At 34.9% G+C, this 16,049-nt stretch overlaps 1 protein-coding gene across 2 annotated transcripts in view; it reads right to left on the bottom strand.

The window, feature by feature from the left end:
* The window catches only part of FBXL17 (F-box and leucine rich repeat protein 17), a 289,124-nt gene that overhangs the window by 91,854 nt on the left and 181,221 nt on the right, over positions 1 to 16,049 (bottom strand). For both annotated transcript variants that reach the window (XM_053931275.1, XM_053931276.1), the window contains exon 7: positions 3,749 to 3,825. In XM_053931275.1, coding sequence (XP_053787250.1) covers positions 3,749 to 3,825 — 77 coding nt within the window. The remainder of the gene's footprint in view (positions 1 to 3,748; positions 3,826 to 16,049) is intronic.

A 16,049-nucleotide genomic window follows, 5' to 3' on the forward strand; every position in this document is an offset into this window, starting at 1 on the left:
AACCCAGAACTAGAGCATAAAATTGAAGAGACAGTTACACAATTCTGTGTGTGCTTACTGCCCTAGCTCACCACTCTGCATCTTCACATCAACCTAATTCATTTGACATACAGTCTCCCCACAGCTGAGAAAATCCCATTTCCTTACCAGTTCTTAGGAAAAGCTTAAATAAAAAACCCAGTAAGTTTAAGTAAAGTTACGGTTGCGACACAAATCAACAAAAGACAGGAAATTCAAAGATAATACTGACAATCCATGCTTAATTCATGATTGCCTAACAAAAGGGCAAAAGGAACTAATGTTTAGCTTGAACTTCACTGTCTGTGCTCTTGGGCCAATAGGTGTTTATCTCGAAAATTACAGTAATTCAGTCTGTCCTGACAGTCTAGATGTGTTCTAATGATTATTTAGCATTTAAAAATGTGTTGGATTTAAAGAAACTTTTAAACTAATTGTCAATGTCCTAGCGTGCAACACTCCAACAGACATCATTAATTAAAAATACATTTTGAGAAAATTATGCTAGATCTAAAAAAGGATATAATAACATAATTTCTTTCAGAAGTAAACAAAACATTTTTTGTATACAAAAATACAAAATCATTCATTTTGTAATGTAACATTAAATAATTTTTTTTTTTTTCTCATCAGTTAACAGCTCTCAGTATGTATATATACTTCAATTCCTGTTTGAATCCTAATCTCTCTGTATACTACAAAGAATATTTTTATGGTCAGAAAAATGTCAGAAAGGAATGCAGCCAATGGATACATTATTAGAATGTAGTGTTTTTTATTTAATCTTTTAGGCTTCCAAATAAAATGCAGTATTTTAGTGCACTTTAAAAATACTAATTACATAAAAAAAAACCCCATGTCTGCCTGGTAGCTTTGTATGCTATCTATCCTCTGTAGTAATTAGAAAAACAAAAGAAGGAAATCAATAAAATGACAAAGATCGCACTTCACAGCCTTCTCTAGAGGACATGAAGTTACCTCACACATACCTTAATGAGTTAAATAAAGGACACCAGTAATAGTTTTTGCTGTAATTATTTTCTTTATTTAATGAGTTATTATTGATAAATTAATGTATCAAATGGTTAAATTTTTTTCTGAAAATTAGCAATATTACATTTTTTCCCAGTTGAGTTACTAAGTAATTATGATCTTGTCCCAGACATCAAAATTCCTCTAACTTTCGTAGCATAAAAAATCTGCCACTGAACAGTTTCAAAGAGGGCTTTCAAAATCCTACATCTGTACAAACCTGGTGTCAAGATTTTAATTGTTAAAGCAAGGACAACTCAGGATTATGAAAAACAGAGCACAGGATGGTGTGCTCTCACCCAGTCACAGCCTCACAGAGCCTCAGACACTCTCTGATGGAGCCTGAAAAACCACGTGAGTGAAGTTGTTAAATCTTTGCAAGACCATGGGACACCACCTAAAAGGCTTCCTGAGAAGTCAGGCATGTGCTCCTCAGCTGATTTCCTCTACTGAGGACATGAGGGCTTCAAAAGCCTCTGGGGAACTGCAGCTGCTCTTCTCTCCTTGAGAAGAGAGACAGGTTTTTTAATAAAGGAGGTTCAGAAATGAACAGAGCTCGCAAAAACTGTAAGGTGCTCACTTTTTAACTTACCAGCCACCAAAGCAAATGTGAGAAAGTCTTCAACTGAATTGCCAGAAAATAAATGTGAAAAGGGTGATGCCCGGCTCAACCCTGCAACACTCTTATTAACCTAATAAACGTTCACTTACTATCACATTTTTAATCTAAGGCAAAATCTTGACTTCCTTAGAAATCATAAATTATGCTTATAAATTCTACTTTGTTACAGTTTGCTTTGCATTTTCAGCTCAGATATTAAAAGCAGAATTTATTTGTCAGGTTGGCATGCTGAGACATGCTGAAGATTATAATGCTGAACAACTAGTCAATAATGTGTCCAAAATCAGTCAGTACCTCAGCTGTTTTACTGGATCCTTAACAGCAAAAAATAGTTGAATTTTTAAGCGAATAGTAAAGCTTAATAGAAACAGTATCAACAGAAAATATTCTCAAAGTCCCAGTAACTGAGTGCAATGATGCTAAGTGACTGCAGATTACAACACAATAGTGACAGATGGGCCCTTAGTATACAGAAGAGAATGTGAGGCTGGATAGAGCTACATCAGCCAAATGCTACATTTATTCTCCACTCATTCATTCTCTGAAACGCGCCTTTTCTGCCTTCTGTCTAGCTATGGACGCTTCCTTTTCTCTCTCTTTATTCTTTCATAAGCAAGGTTTTCTCTCTCCTAGGTTTCTTTGCTTTAGTTTTTCAGTTGTTTCCCTACTTTTGGAAAAAAATCACATTTTCCTCTGAGTAACTGCAGTGAATGAAGGGTGAAATCAGTTTGAGAAATTATTGATCCTCAAAACATGGATTCCACTATGCCCATGATAACTCTTCCCACAAGAGTTGTCAGAGTCAGAAGGGACAAGAGTAGAGCCCCTAGATCTGCAGTACAAAGACAGAAGAGACAAAGTCTGCATTCAGACCCTATCCTGCACCTCCTGCCCTGCAGCAGTGACAAGAAGCACCTTCATTATTATCGTCTGGTGTTCTACAGACAATTTCACTCCTTGAATTTCCACAAGACATTTCACAAATTCAGAAATTCATCTTGGACAAGTGGTGTTGAGCTGAGAAAATCCATTTTCAACTCTGACAACGTCTGCTCTGCCCATGGAAATACAAACAACAGCAGACCAGAGGAAAGGGCAGTAAAGGTCCATGTTCCCTCTCCTCTGCCATACTCCAAGCTCTGCAGCTGCAGCAGCTGCATGGTGGCCTCATGTTCCAATACTGTGGACATAAGGTGAACAGAACTCTGCAGAACAACGTACCCTTGAATGCACAGTACAAACCCCAGTGAAGTGCAGGATTTGAAGAGGAAAATAGAAGAATGAGTTTGTGACCACTGGAATGGTAATTTATCACTTCAACATAGTAATTCTTTATTAAAATCTAGGCAGTACAAAGTTAAAAAAAAAAAACAGCAAGCCTGAAATTAACATCTCAAATATACCGTTTGTAAACCCTACTGAAATTTAGGCATTTAATTGGTAGATAGATATTTGAGAAACTGGCCTTATGGCAAAAAAAAATTGTCTTATTTAAGGTCAGAATCTTATTTGAAAAAGTAAAGCAGCCTTTCCAAACAAGCACTAGAACTTTTCCTATTCTAAATAAAAAATCTGTCCTTCTATGTGGCCTGTCAGAGAGGACATTTAATTCTAAGATGCTCCTCTCTATTTACCATAACAGCATTTTTAAAGGACCATCAACCTCATTTCAATTTTATGGCCTACAACAGGTGGTCAATCCACATTTTTGCTTGCTTAGTTATGCTTTTACAGCATCTAGAAATACATATATTGCCACTGTGGTGGGTATATATTTTTTGATTTTCTCTCAAATATTCTCTTGGTCTCTAGGACTGTTCGAAGGGGACAATACTCAGTCTGCCCAGTAACTGCCAATTCTATAAGGATACTTTGCAGCAAATGTATACACACTGACTTTCATACTTCTAACCACAGATACTTTTAAGCAAGTCAAACACTTTTTATAAATTTCCTATTTTTATGGATAAAGGTTTTGAAAATTTTTATCTCTACATTTCCAACACTTTTGATAACACTCCCTGTGAACTCTGGTTCAATCTTCACAAAAAATAAAGATATAAGTATATTACATACCATAGTCTGTGATCTTACAGGATACTAAATACAGTTCTTTCAGGTTCCGTCCCTCTCTGGCAATCACCTCCACACATCTGGAAGACACAGTAAAATTACTGTTATAAGATAGTAAATCACTCTTAAATATCAAGAGTACAATACACAGGTAAAAGGTACTTCAGTTGTAAAATGGACCTCAGTTTCTTCATTTTGCAAATGGATCCATACATTTCACTGAAATCTAATATGGCTACGTATTTACACTACAGAAAAATATTATTTTTAATTGAATGAGTTTATATGGATATTCCCCTAAGTCTCTGAAGTCTATGTGAGTTGCTTGAAATGCATACAGACAAGCACTTTGGAAAATTACACAAATGTGAATTCCCATTTCTTTATTACTTTGGAAAGTTTCTGTTGCAAACTTTAAGCTTTGACAGCTTTCTTCAAGGGAAAAACTATAAATGCACTGTAATGAGGACAAAATATAAGAATTTGTAATTTTAAATTCATGTTTGTATTTCTTCAGTGATTACTGTATGAGTCAGCATTCATCAGGTCATGAAATGCTACACGATCATGGTGTTCCAACACATTGCTGGAGAAACTTGTATATATGAGAAAACAGCTCATTCACTTGCCTTATCGTAACTGTGAAGAATATGCAGCGAAACACAGAGGGTTTTATGTTATTCTTGCTCTTTGATTTTTTTAAGCAAGAAAATTAATATGAATTAATTAATGAAATTAAATAGGAGCTTATTATGTACCTGTGACCAAGCCTATATTACAGTGCTATGTTTCCAAGTGCAGTGTTTATAACCTATCCCTCAGTAATCACAGAATCATAAAATACATTTTCAATCCTATTAATGTAGATCAGTTGTTTATTAGATCAGATAGCATGACTATTGTGCTATTTTCTATATTTCATACATTTTTAAAAGTGTATTTTATTACATGAATTGTAAGAATTTCTTCTGATCCAATATATTTGACTTTAATTTTCAGGTCAATTACCCAATCACTTACTCTGACACTTAAATCAACCCTTGAACAGTACACAAAATTAAATTACTTGCCAATTTCTAAGAAAATAAATATTGCTGAATTTTTCATACTTTTCAAAGATACACCTAAATCCTCAAGGACCTTTTTCTGTCATTTACCACCTCCAATAGATTATCTCCTAATGTGATTTAACTGTTCATGCTGGCAATTTTAGACTTCAAAAGCAACCACCTAATTCTTACAGCTTACAGTAAGGCAATAACTGAACAATAGCCCTTATACCTATTTGTCCTCTCCCTGCTTCCTTCTTCTAAAAAGTACAATGAAAAATAAATACTACTAATTAACAGCACACCTCTGACAGAGTACCTTAATCACAGTTTCTTTAACACTGTTATAAATATTCAACCTTGTAAATTGTGAGAGCCTGATATTTCGAAATTTTTTGCAATTCTTATCATTAGGTAAAGGTTATCTTACCTCATGAATACACAAAGAAAATAAATATTTACACCAGGACTATGCTTTTTTAGTATAAGATAACCTCAGAACGACATATTTTCCTAAAATAAGATAAGATTTAGAGCAATAAACACACTTTTTATATATGAAAAATTTCTTCTGTTCCTGTCACACATGATTTTGAAGAATATACTCATCTTTGTTAACTGGCTTATTAAGATAACTAAACCATGAGAAAATATTTTCATTATTCTAGAAAAATACTTCATAATAATTAGATTTCATTGCTATTACTGGTAATATGAATAAAAGGAAAATCATTATAATGTATTTCATTAGTATAATTTTCATAAGGCATTTCAGCAAACAAGATATAATCAAAGAGCCAATGGACACTGAGGTTAAAAGAAGCTTTTATTATCATATATATAATTTAGCAGAGAAATTATATTATGAAACACTTGTTACTCTTGGACAAAATTTCTGAACCTAAAAACTATATTGTAAATTATATGAAATTAATGTAAAGGTTTTCAAATTGCTTTTGCTATTTTTTTACCCACTAAGAGACAACAAAAATGAAGTACAGCAATCAGTGTCTAAAAATACCACCTCAAGGCAGTCAAGATGACATAAAAGACTAACTAATTTTCTCTACAACTTCAGATGCCCACCTTTTCAATCAGTCAGAGTCAAAGTTATATAATCTGCACAAATGCAGAAGCACTTGACTGTGTGGCCCCCTTATAAATGTATCCTTTATTACTTCCAGATAGTGCCAGCTCTAAGAGTTAAGGTTTTTTAAAGTGGCTTGAGTGATTCCAGTCCTGTTCTCAGTGACATCCTAGAGTCTAAATGAAATAGTCTTCACTTTTTCCTACTAGGAAAAGAAAACCTTCACAGTCTTCAGCTATATTCATTAAACAGAGATGAAAAAATCCCAAAATACAAAAAGAAAAAAGGTTTTTAAAATGGTGCTTTGACTGCCTCATTTCTTCCTGTTTTTTGAAAATATGAAAATCATCTAACATCTAGAAAAACAAGGTAATGGCACATCTAGTTTGGAGAAAAAAACTATATATAAATATAAATATTTATATATAGTTTATTTAATATTATTAATAAATATTAATAATATTAATATATTATATTAATATTATTATAATAAATAATATTAATAAATATTAATATTTATTTAATATAAATAGCTAAAATATTGAATTGTGAATTCAATTCACAATGTTTTTGTGTGCTTTCTATACGTTGCATAAGTCCATCTAATTCCAGTTTTAATTTCTATTACCCTTTCTATAGATCATCCTCATGTAAATCAACCTTCAGAGACAGGAGAAACACTTTATATGGCCTCATTTGCCTCTGCTCTATAGACAGACACACAATATGTAATTGCTTGTGAAAACTGACTTCTTTACAACATAAGGAAAAATAAGAGTAGTTGTGTATTTATTGCTTTTACCTTTTAATCTTTGTTAAACATGACAGCAAAGGAAAAGGTTAAGAGAAAAAAATCAAATTAACCTTTTCTAGAAAGCAAGGATCATCTTAATTCTGTTGCAATAATCCATCAAAATGATGTCAGATTATTTTCATATCTATCTTTGGAAGTATTTCTATTTATGATGTTGCTGAATTTGACAACAAAGCCTAACTTGAAAAAAAAAAAAAAAAAACAAAAAAAAAGAAAAAACAACAAGTGAGCATTATGCTGGTAAAAAAATGAAGAAAAGTTATTATTTAAAGCTGTGGCAAATTTCAGAAGTGAGCACATCAGAAAACAGAGTCTCATAAAACTTGGGGACTAACCCCTCTCTGTCCAGGACCTAACACAGACATGGTGGCAACAGATCTGTGCTAAGGCTGAGAGAATTTCTTAAATCTCTTCACCCAACGTTACTGAGGAGGCTTTTATCAATTGTACTAAATGAATTAAAATATAAACAATCTTCCAGAATGTAAAGAAATTTTTACACTCAAAATAAACTTAGTACCAAAAATGAGCCAAGGAATAAAGAAATAAAACTACAGTTAGAGCTTTGCTAATACACGTCTTGGTGAGAGCTGGCCAACGTTTAAATCTTTTCACTTCCTACTTGGCACATGAGTATCATTTAGAACTATGTAACACATTAAAATATCAAAACAGAGAACATGAAAAATTTTAGGAAGACACTGCTTATTTATTAAACCTGAAAATATTACCCAATAAATGCTTACACCAAGTTTTCCCTAGACTTACTCAATAGTTCATGAGTGCTGTTGTCTGACAGATTGTTGGGCAATTCAGTTTTACTTCATTTGATTCTAAAAGTAAGAAATTAGTATCACATACTGTGAAATTTACTATGCAATCAGGAGCAAGAAAAAGGCAAAAAGCACAAACTAGTTTGACATAAACCAGCCAATCAAACCATAATATGAAATCAATAATATAACTAAAAGTGTACCTACATACTGTTAATTCAAAATAAAGTTACAAGACTACAGAAGTTTGCAAGATAACTGGAAATGTAAGATAACTGAGCACTGTGATGTTGAACATATCCATGCTGAAAACATCCCAAAATTCATGACATTCAGAGACTAATGAACCTAAGACTCTTACGGTCTCAATTTCTTAAGATGTCCTTCTACTTCTGTAAGTAAAAAAATCTCAAGGTAAAAACAACACAACTATAATGTTGATCAACTTAGCAATTGCTATCAGGAGAAAACTCTCCATCTGGGTTACAGAAACTATAGAAATTTATCCACTAACACATAGTTGTGTATACTGCTCTTCCCACCTGGTCTGTAGACATGAAAAATTACTTAGGTCTACAAAGAGTTACTGGTATAAAGCTTTCTCTGCCAACACGTCTCTTCCAAAGTCACAAATCTGCATGACTGAAACATAGATATGTCTACTGGCAACTTCAAATTTAGGCCCATATTTTTGATAACTCATACATATAAATATGTGCAATGATTTCTTAGAACCAAAAAGAGCTTAAAAATAATAACAAAATTCTAACAGACTAGAAAAAATAAGCAATCTGAAACCTGTAATTTTTCTTCTCTTAGCCAATTGAGCCCTACGTTCTTTGCCCTGATTGAAAGTTTAAGGTTAAGGTTAATGAAGTAAACTACAAGCTTCTACCTGTAAGATAAGTTATCTTAAGTTAGGAAAAACGAGTGTATATGCACATATGTGTGTGTATGTATTTTGTGTGTGTGTGTGTGTGTGTGTGTGTGTGTGTGTGTGTATACAAACACAGAGCTATTATATTTCTGATCTAGATCTGATAACATTGGAAAATTGTATTGTGGCAACTGAAAGGAACTAATGAGAAAATATGAGTACAGTATTTGTGCTGTAAGTAGTCCAGGGAGACCTTGTTACAGTCTGAGACTCTTCAGCCCTGAGCAGAACTAATTGGAGCTGCCAGTTACTGGTTGTGAGTCTACAATTTGAGGGAGTGAGTGAGCTTCACCCACCAAAGAGGTATAAAACCACCAAAACATCAACATACCACCTTGGTAAGGTTCAAAATGAACATCAGACTGCTTGCAAGTCCTCTCTGGTATTTGACTGTATTTGTCTCTAAGCAGTCAAGTGAACACCTCACTACCTCTCAAATCATAGCCAACAACACTACTGGGAAGCAAGAGGGAGCTTGGAAAGAACAAGAAAACTAAAACTAAAACTAAAATGCCATGGAAACCATAAACCTCTCATGAAGAAATGTACTGTGCTCCCCAAAAATTAGCATTTCAAGCATTAAATTCAGGCAGAAAAAAATTAGCTGCACATGAAATAACACTCAAAGCCACTGGTTTTGATGACTTAAGTATTCCAATGGGAGGTAATAATGCAATATAATAACCAAATCTCTCCTGTAACAAAACCAAACCTCTGACCACCTACAGTCTTAAGAAACTGATGTAATCTGAGGCCCACTGCACTAGGAAAAAATAATTTAAAGGCTAAATCAGTGAAAAATACTAACATTTTACTGACAGATCTATAAACCCTTGAAAAACGTCGTAACAATGAATTATGAATTTAATACCCTGATGGATACATCTTCTTGGTTCAGGATTCTCTTTCATTGATCATTTTATTTGTATTATGAACAATAGATCTCTTCCAATGTATTTGTTTTCTAATAATTTATACTAGTAAGTAGATTTTTACTTGTTTTTCAGTTACCCTTGTGCACAGTTGTTACTGCCATTTTTGGATCACATTCAAAATATATGTTTTAAAATTATATTTAATTTCAAGACCAATAACTGCATCTAAAAGAAACAATATTAACTACAGAGACAGCAAAACAGGATAAGACTTGTAATAAAAAGCACAAGCAGGATTTGAAATGCACTTTTTGTCTGGAGCCAATATGCGAAGTGTCACTAGTTATACAAGTTAACAGCAATTATCTTAGAGAGGTTATTAAGTTGTGATTAGCAGGGAGGAATTCTTTAGAAAAATCAATGTAATTTAAAATAAGGTTTGCCAAACAGATTTGCCACTTACAGCCCAGGAAAACAGACAGTATTTTTTTTTTTCCATGCTGGAGCTTATAAATAAGCAAGGTGAGGGCAGCCAAGTCCCACAGTGTCCGCTTCTGTTCTTGTCTAGAGCTACTAGTCAGGTGCATGCCAGCTCCAATCAGAGAGCTACACAGATAAATTAATCAGCTCTTTGCTTAAGCTATTATGCCCTGTCTTTCAGCAATAAATATCTATTTTCAAATATTTATTAGTAGTCTTATCTAAAATTAAATGCCTCCTTTTACCCCAAATTAACATAAATCCAGCAAGCAATTAAACCAAGAAAGGAGAAATTTAGAAATTTGTGTAATTACAGTATCTGATTTTTGCATGTGTAGTAGTATTCTAGGTGGCCTGCAGTTCCTTTCTTGGAGGAACTAGATACCATAACAGAAATAATTTAACAGAAATAAATTTCTAGGGAAAAAAAATCTTACCCTGAACCCCTCATAAATCTGATCTGCCACAGATAATCATGCTTAAGTCTTGAAAAAAATTAAATGGCATCTCTTACTTTTTTAAGAACTCTAAAATATTTTGGAATTCAAACTTAAATGAAAAGGCCTATCTGACAGAGTCCTTCAAATATAGCTTCCTACATTTACTATGGCACCCTGTCTACAGTTGTAAGGAAAGCCCATGCATAATCCTTAGTAAACATTGTTTTGTATTATAAAAATAAGTAATAGCTTCCTTCCTGAACTGTTTCAGTAGTGCTTTTCCTTTAAAACACTGGCAAAATATTTGCATTCCTGATATGATACTGTTGAATTACTATACTACAGTGGTCAATAGTTCTGAGTCTTAATGGCCATCAGTGAGAAGTGATGTCTTTCAGGGGTCCATATTGGGATCAGTGTTATTTTATATCTTTATTAATGACACAGACAAAGGGATCAAGTGCTCCCTTTACAAATCTGCAGATGATGCCAAGCTGAGTGGTGCAGTTGACACTCCCAAGGGACAGGATGGCAGCCAGAAGGATCTGGACAAGCTGGAGCAGTTGCCCATGGGAATCTCATGAGGTGTAACAAGGCCAAGTGCTGGTGCTGCACCTGGGTCAGGGCAATCCCTGGTGCCAGCCCAGGCTGGGGATGAACAGATCGAGAGCAGCCCTGCCCAGAAGGACTTGGGGGTGCTGTGGGTGAGAGCTGGACATGAGCCAGCCATGGGCACTCCCAGCCCAGAGAGCCAAGGGTGTCCTGGCTGCACCCAGAGCCCCATGGGCAGCAGGGGAGGGAGGGGATTCTGCCCCTCTGCTCCGCTCTGGTGAGACCCCACCTGCAGGGCTGCCTCCAGCTCTGGGGTCCCAGCACAGGAAGGACATGGAGCTGTTGGAGAGAGTCCAGAGGAGAAACCAAGGTGATCAGAGGGATGGAGAACCTCTGCTATGAGGGAAGGCTCAAAGAATTGTGATTGCTCAACCTAGAGAAGAAGGCTTTAGGGTGACCTAACTGCAGCTTTCCAGTACTTGAAGGAACCTCATAAGAAAGATGGAAAGGGACTGTTTACAAGGGCATATACAGAGAGTTAGGACAAGTGGGTATGGCTTTAAAGTGACAGAAAGTAGGTTTAGTTTAGATACTAGGAAGAAAATCTTTACTACAAGAATGGTGAGGCACTGGAAGAGGTTGGCTATGGAGGACCTATGGATGCCCCATCCTCACAAGTGTTCAGGGCCAAATTGGATGGAGCTCTGAGAAAACTGATGTAGTGAAAAGTATTTCTGTTCATGGCAGGGACATTGGAGTGAAACGATTTTTAAGGTCACTTCCAACCCAAGCCATTCTATGATTTTATGATTAGTGTACTGGTGTAGAAGAGTTGCTTACATACATATTACTTTCTTACACAGTGAATGTTGTGGTGGCTTTTCCTGAGACAACTGTAAAAGAAACTATCATAATGTTATCTGTTAAATGCAAAAATGTGCAGATTTAGAAAATAAAGACTGCATAGTAGCTATAGACAAGATGGGGAGTTTGCAGATTGTAGGCTCTACTTCCATACAAATAAGCAAATCCTTGTGAGTTTAAAGAAGACCCTCGAGGTTCCACTGCCACAGCAGTGTACAGAGAGGGTGGGTTGACATTCAGATGTTAGGGCTGAATCTTCAGTTGAAATAATTTAGTAATGATGCTGCACATGGAATGAAGTTCAGAGACAGACCACCATATATGCTGCAAATTCAGAGAAGTGTGAAGAAGAAGAGACAGTCCAAAGAAGAAAACCTTGAAGTATTGCTATAATTCTCTCTCCCAGTACAAACCACACAAGGGCATACACCTGGTCAGTTGCACCAGTTGCACCTCAGTTGCATGAGGAGACTGGGCTTTGAGCAGCAGTGGATTTCATTCTTCCTCATGTTTTAGAGATTACATTTACATGCTTCAGGCCTCAAGGTGTTTCCTGGAGTTACAGTGGCTTCAGTTTTGATAGATTTTCTTTTTTTGTAAGTAGTCTTGTGCTATCCCATTAAGACTTACTATAGAGTAAGAGTAAACATAGCCACATAGCCTTTTTTTTTTTCCAAAAAAGCTTCCAAGTTTAATAGCAAAAGTAAAAAATCGCAACTGTACTGCCATGCTCTAACTTCCCATAAACGTTCTTTGAAGTGTGCTTTCAGAATGCTTGGAAAAACTTTAAAATAGTTCCATTAAAATGAAAAAACTTCACCTGATATTTTGAAAATAAAATACTGTGTTTATACAGCTCTGTACTTCTTGATCTCAGCCAGGAGTACATACATATGAGAAAACATTTCACCACATTCACTGCTTTATTTTCATACCACAGGGGCTGACATATGCTTCACTGAGCTTTGCATATAGGCAGCTGATCTTGTCTATTGAGATTTACCCTTTCAAACCTTTGTATCTCTTATTTTCTTTCTGATTAAAAAAAGAATCCCCAAACCTCTACCAGGTATTCATTAATGTACATCTTTAAAGACTGCCTTTTCTTGAAATGACACTCTATATCTAATGGTCAATGAGTCTTGGGGACTGAGAATGGATTTCATCAAGGATCTCTCCTACTAACTTTAAGAAAACAGCCAAACCTCTGCCTCAGTTTCTCCTTTCCAAAATGGAAACATATTCCATAAATCTGTTTTTCTATTGAGTTGTAAACAGATGATTTAAATATTGCAAAGGCTCAGTTCTGTGAAAACATCAAGTCCCTGTAAAAGTTTGATAAATATTCTCAATCCTATTAATGGAAACAACAGTATTCCTTAGAGTTATGGTCTAAATTTATGTGAGATGAACAAGGTTTACATGGGTAATTTCTTCCACTTGACAGTAGAAGAAGTGAAGTCTTTTATAGGAAATCAGGACACTCTCTGCAGAACAGTTTTATCATCACATCTGATATTTTTCCTCTACTGCTGAAGGACATTCAAGTTTGCAGTGAATTTCTGCTTATACAAAGCAATGACAGAGCAGAAAAAGAGCCAAGATAATCAAAGAGGAAAAACTTAAAATCCAGTACTCATCATAATTCATGTTTCTTTGGAATTGATTTGGGGTCCATTCTCTTTATACTTTAAGAATTAGAGCAAGTTGGTAGATCTGTTACATTCATTTAATTCTGCTGAAGTTAGCAAAACTGATGAAAGAAAAAATCAAGCTCAATGCATTTTTTGACAAATGCTATAAAGAAGGGAGATTACAGAATGTGAGCAATAACTGAATTCTGCAGTTCTCAGGTCTCACCCAAAGGGCAGCATCACAGCAAAGCTTGCATGAGAATTTTTGAATACTTCATACATAATACCTTACTGGAAATATTTTAGTGTATGAATTTAAGCATAGGAAAAAAATCTCCATGCCTGCTAAAATTCTAAAAGTCTTGATTTACCATAAATTACTGTCTAAATCTTGGTAAGAATGCCAAGGTTCTTAGAACTTCACTTTAACTTGGAAAGAATGCCCTGAGATAGCAATGTCCTTAAAAACAAACAAACAAAACAAACAGACAAACAAATGCAAGACCAAAAAAATCAACCAGTTTAAAGGCAAATTTCAGAAGCTTTTTATGACATGATAATGAATTTCTTTCCATGTGGCTGTCTGGCTAGCACTTCTGTCGCTGGTGCACTGCTTGGAGAAAGCAAGAGGAAACAAGTGTGATGATGCTCTACATGATTTGTATGAAGCAAAATTGCCTCCTTTTAACTCAGAGAATATACTAGCAAATATATTTAATGGAAGCTGGAAGAGCATTACGTCTTTGTATGTATCATGATCTTAATAGATTGCCAATTATAGTCTCTAAATGCAGATATTAATACCACCTAACAATGCAGAAACTTCACTTAAGGTTGTTCAATTTTGGAAGTACTTAACAGGTAACTTTTCATGCAATCTTACTGGAAAATAATCTGTCTAGAAGGAATATTAGGAATATATTGTGTCCCTTCAAACTGAAGTGAGAACACATGGCAGTTCTCAACAGCTGGAAATTTCATAACTGAGCAATTACAAACACATTCAGAAATAAGTGAAGAAACTTTTTTTATTCCCTCCTATCTTAGGGCCCCCTCAGTTTTGTTGATATGGTTCTGATTTTGTTAGGAATTCAGAGGGTTAGTAATTATTCAGTTGTTGTATCATAGCATATCTTTTAGTTTTGTAAAAGAAACACAACTTAGTGTTACTTGCCTGCACTTCTATCTCAGCATTGTCTCACTGGCTACCTCAAACGCTAACAAATTGTTAAAAAATAATAAATTGCCACCCAAAACAAAAGAAAAACCTAGCTTAAGAACAAGCAGAATGCTTTTGACTGAAATGGTATGAATTTGAAATTTTTTCTTCCTAATTTTTCAGAAGCATTTAACAAACCCAATGGTACAATATCATCTTCTAGCTGAGTGATCGGTTCATTGATGTGAATATCTTAAAGCTTGACAGCCTACGTTTAGATGTCTCAACTAACTTTGCACTGAAGCAGAACAGAAATAGTCATGCGATTCCTTCATGCCATCTCAGCTATGACAGAGACTATTATGATATGATGACAGTGACTATTATGATCAACCACAAAGAGCATCAAATGATTACTTAAACTGATCCAGCTATATCCACAAAAGTGTAACTGTTTAAACCATGAGAAATTATGCAGGTAATTAAAATCTACATATTAAAAAAAACCTAAGGAAATTTCCATGTGTTGCATTTTTGCCCCTCTGAAGACTTCAGGCAAGAATTCCATGATGCAGTCATAATTCATTATATATAAATATAATTTCATAGATTTTCTAGCAAACCAATATTAATAAAATACATATAAAAATCTATTAAATCACCTAACTGCAGATCTACCTTTCCCTACTTTCCCATAGTAATATTATATTGCATTAACATACTAAACTTTGCTGATAGTTAAAGCTTTCCAAAGAAAAGACAAGGTTATCCTACTAATCTTAGCTCTAAAATTTGGCAGTCACTTAAACCAGGTCAAACAAGAGTTGGAATTGTCAGCCCCTCTGTGCAAGAAGTCATTTGTGTCTAAAAGTAACACAGGCACATTTCCCCACTCTCTAGGAAGTCAGGGGAAAAGCAAAGTAACTAGTGTGTGTGCTTGATAGCAACAGTGGTGGAGGAGGAAAATGTTACATATTTTCCATATGTGCAAACCTGAGAAATCACAGAAGGGAAAGTGTACTAACATATAAGTTTGCTTTGCGCTTTTTTAGACAGGTAAGCAATGCAGACAGCAGAGCATGATGGTGGTCAGCTAGAGCAAACATGTCCACTGCCCAACACAACACTTCACATTTTTAAGAATTCATAACAGGTACCATTTGCCAAGTTGTTCTGACATCCACTGTGTTCAGAATTGCTCTCACTACCACTACATTTTACTGGGGTGGCAGCAAATTAGAAAAAAAAGTAAGACAAGATCTCTGAAGTCCATTCAGGATTTTAGTAACAAAATCTCAATTTAAAGGATACCTTGTTTTCTTTACCATACACTGTATGCTAAGATATTCACAGGCTGTACTGATAAAGATGATGTAAAAAGATTTATATCCTCATTCTCTTAATTCTGATTAAATTACTAGTTTTCAAGTTTCACATGGAAGCTCCTAGTATTTCCTGGATTATTGACAGAACACATAACGGAGTGGGTAACTCATTGCTAGACACAGTCCTGTAACATTTTAATTCAAATTTTTATCTAGATAAAAACCTTCTTTATATTCTTACTAACTTGTCTGTACCTATGATAGGCTCGGTCAGTTTGAGTTTCTATTTGTCTTTGGTTCCCAACATCCACAGAA

The sequence above is a fragment of the Vidua chalybeata genome, chromosome Z (genome assembly GCF_026979565.1).
Source record: "Vidua chalybeata isolate OUT-0048 chromosome Z, bVidCha1 merged haplotype, whole genome shotgun sequence".
Lineage (NCBI taxonomy): Eukaryota > Metazoa > Chordata > Aves > Passeriformes > Viduidae > Vidua > Vidua chalybeata.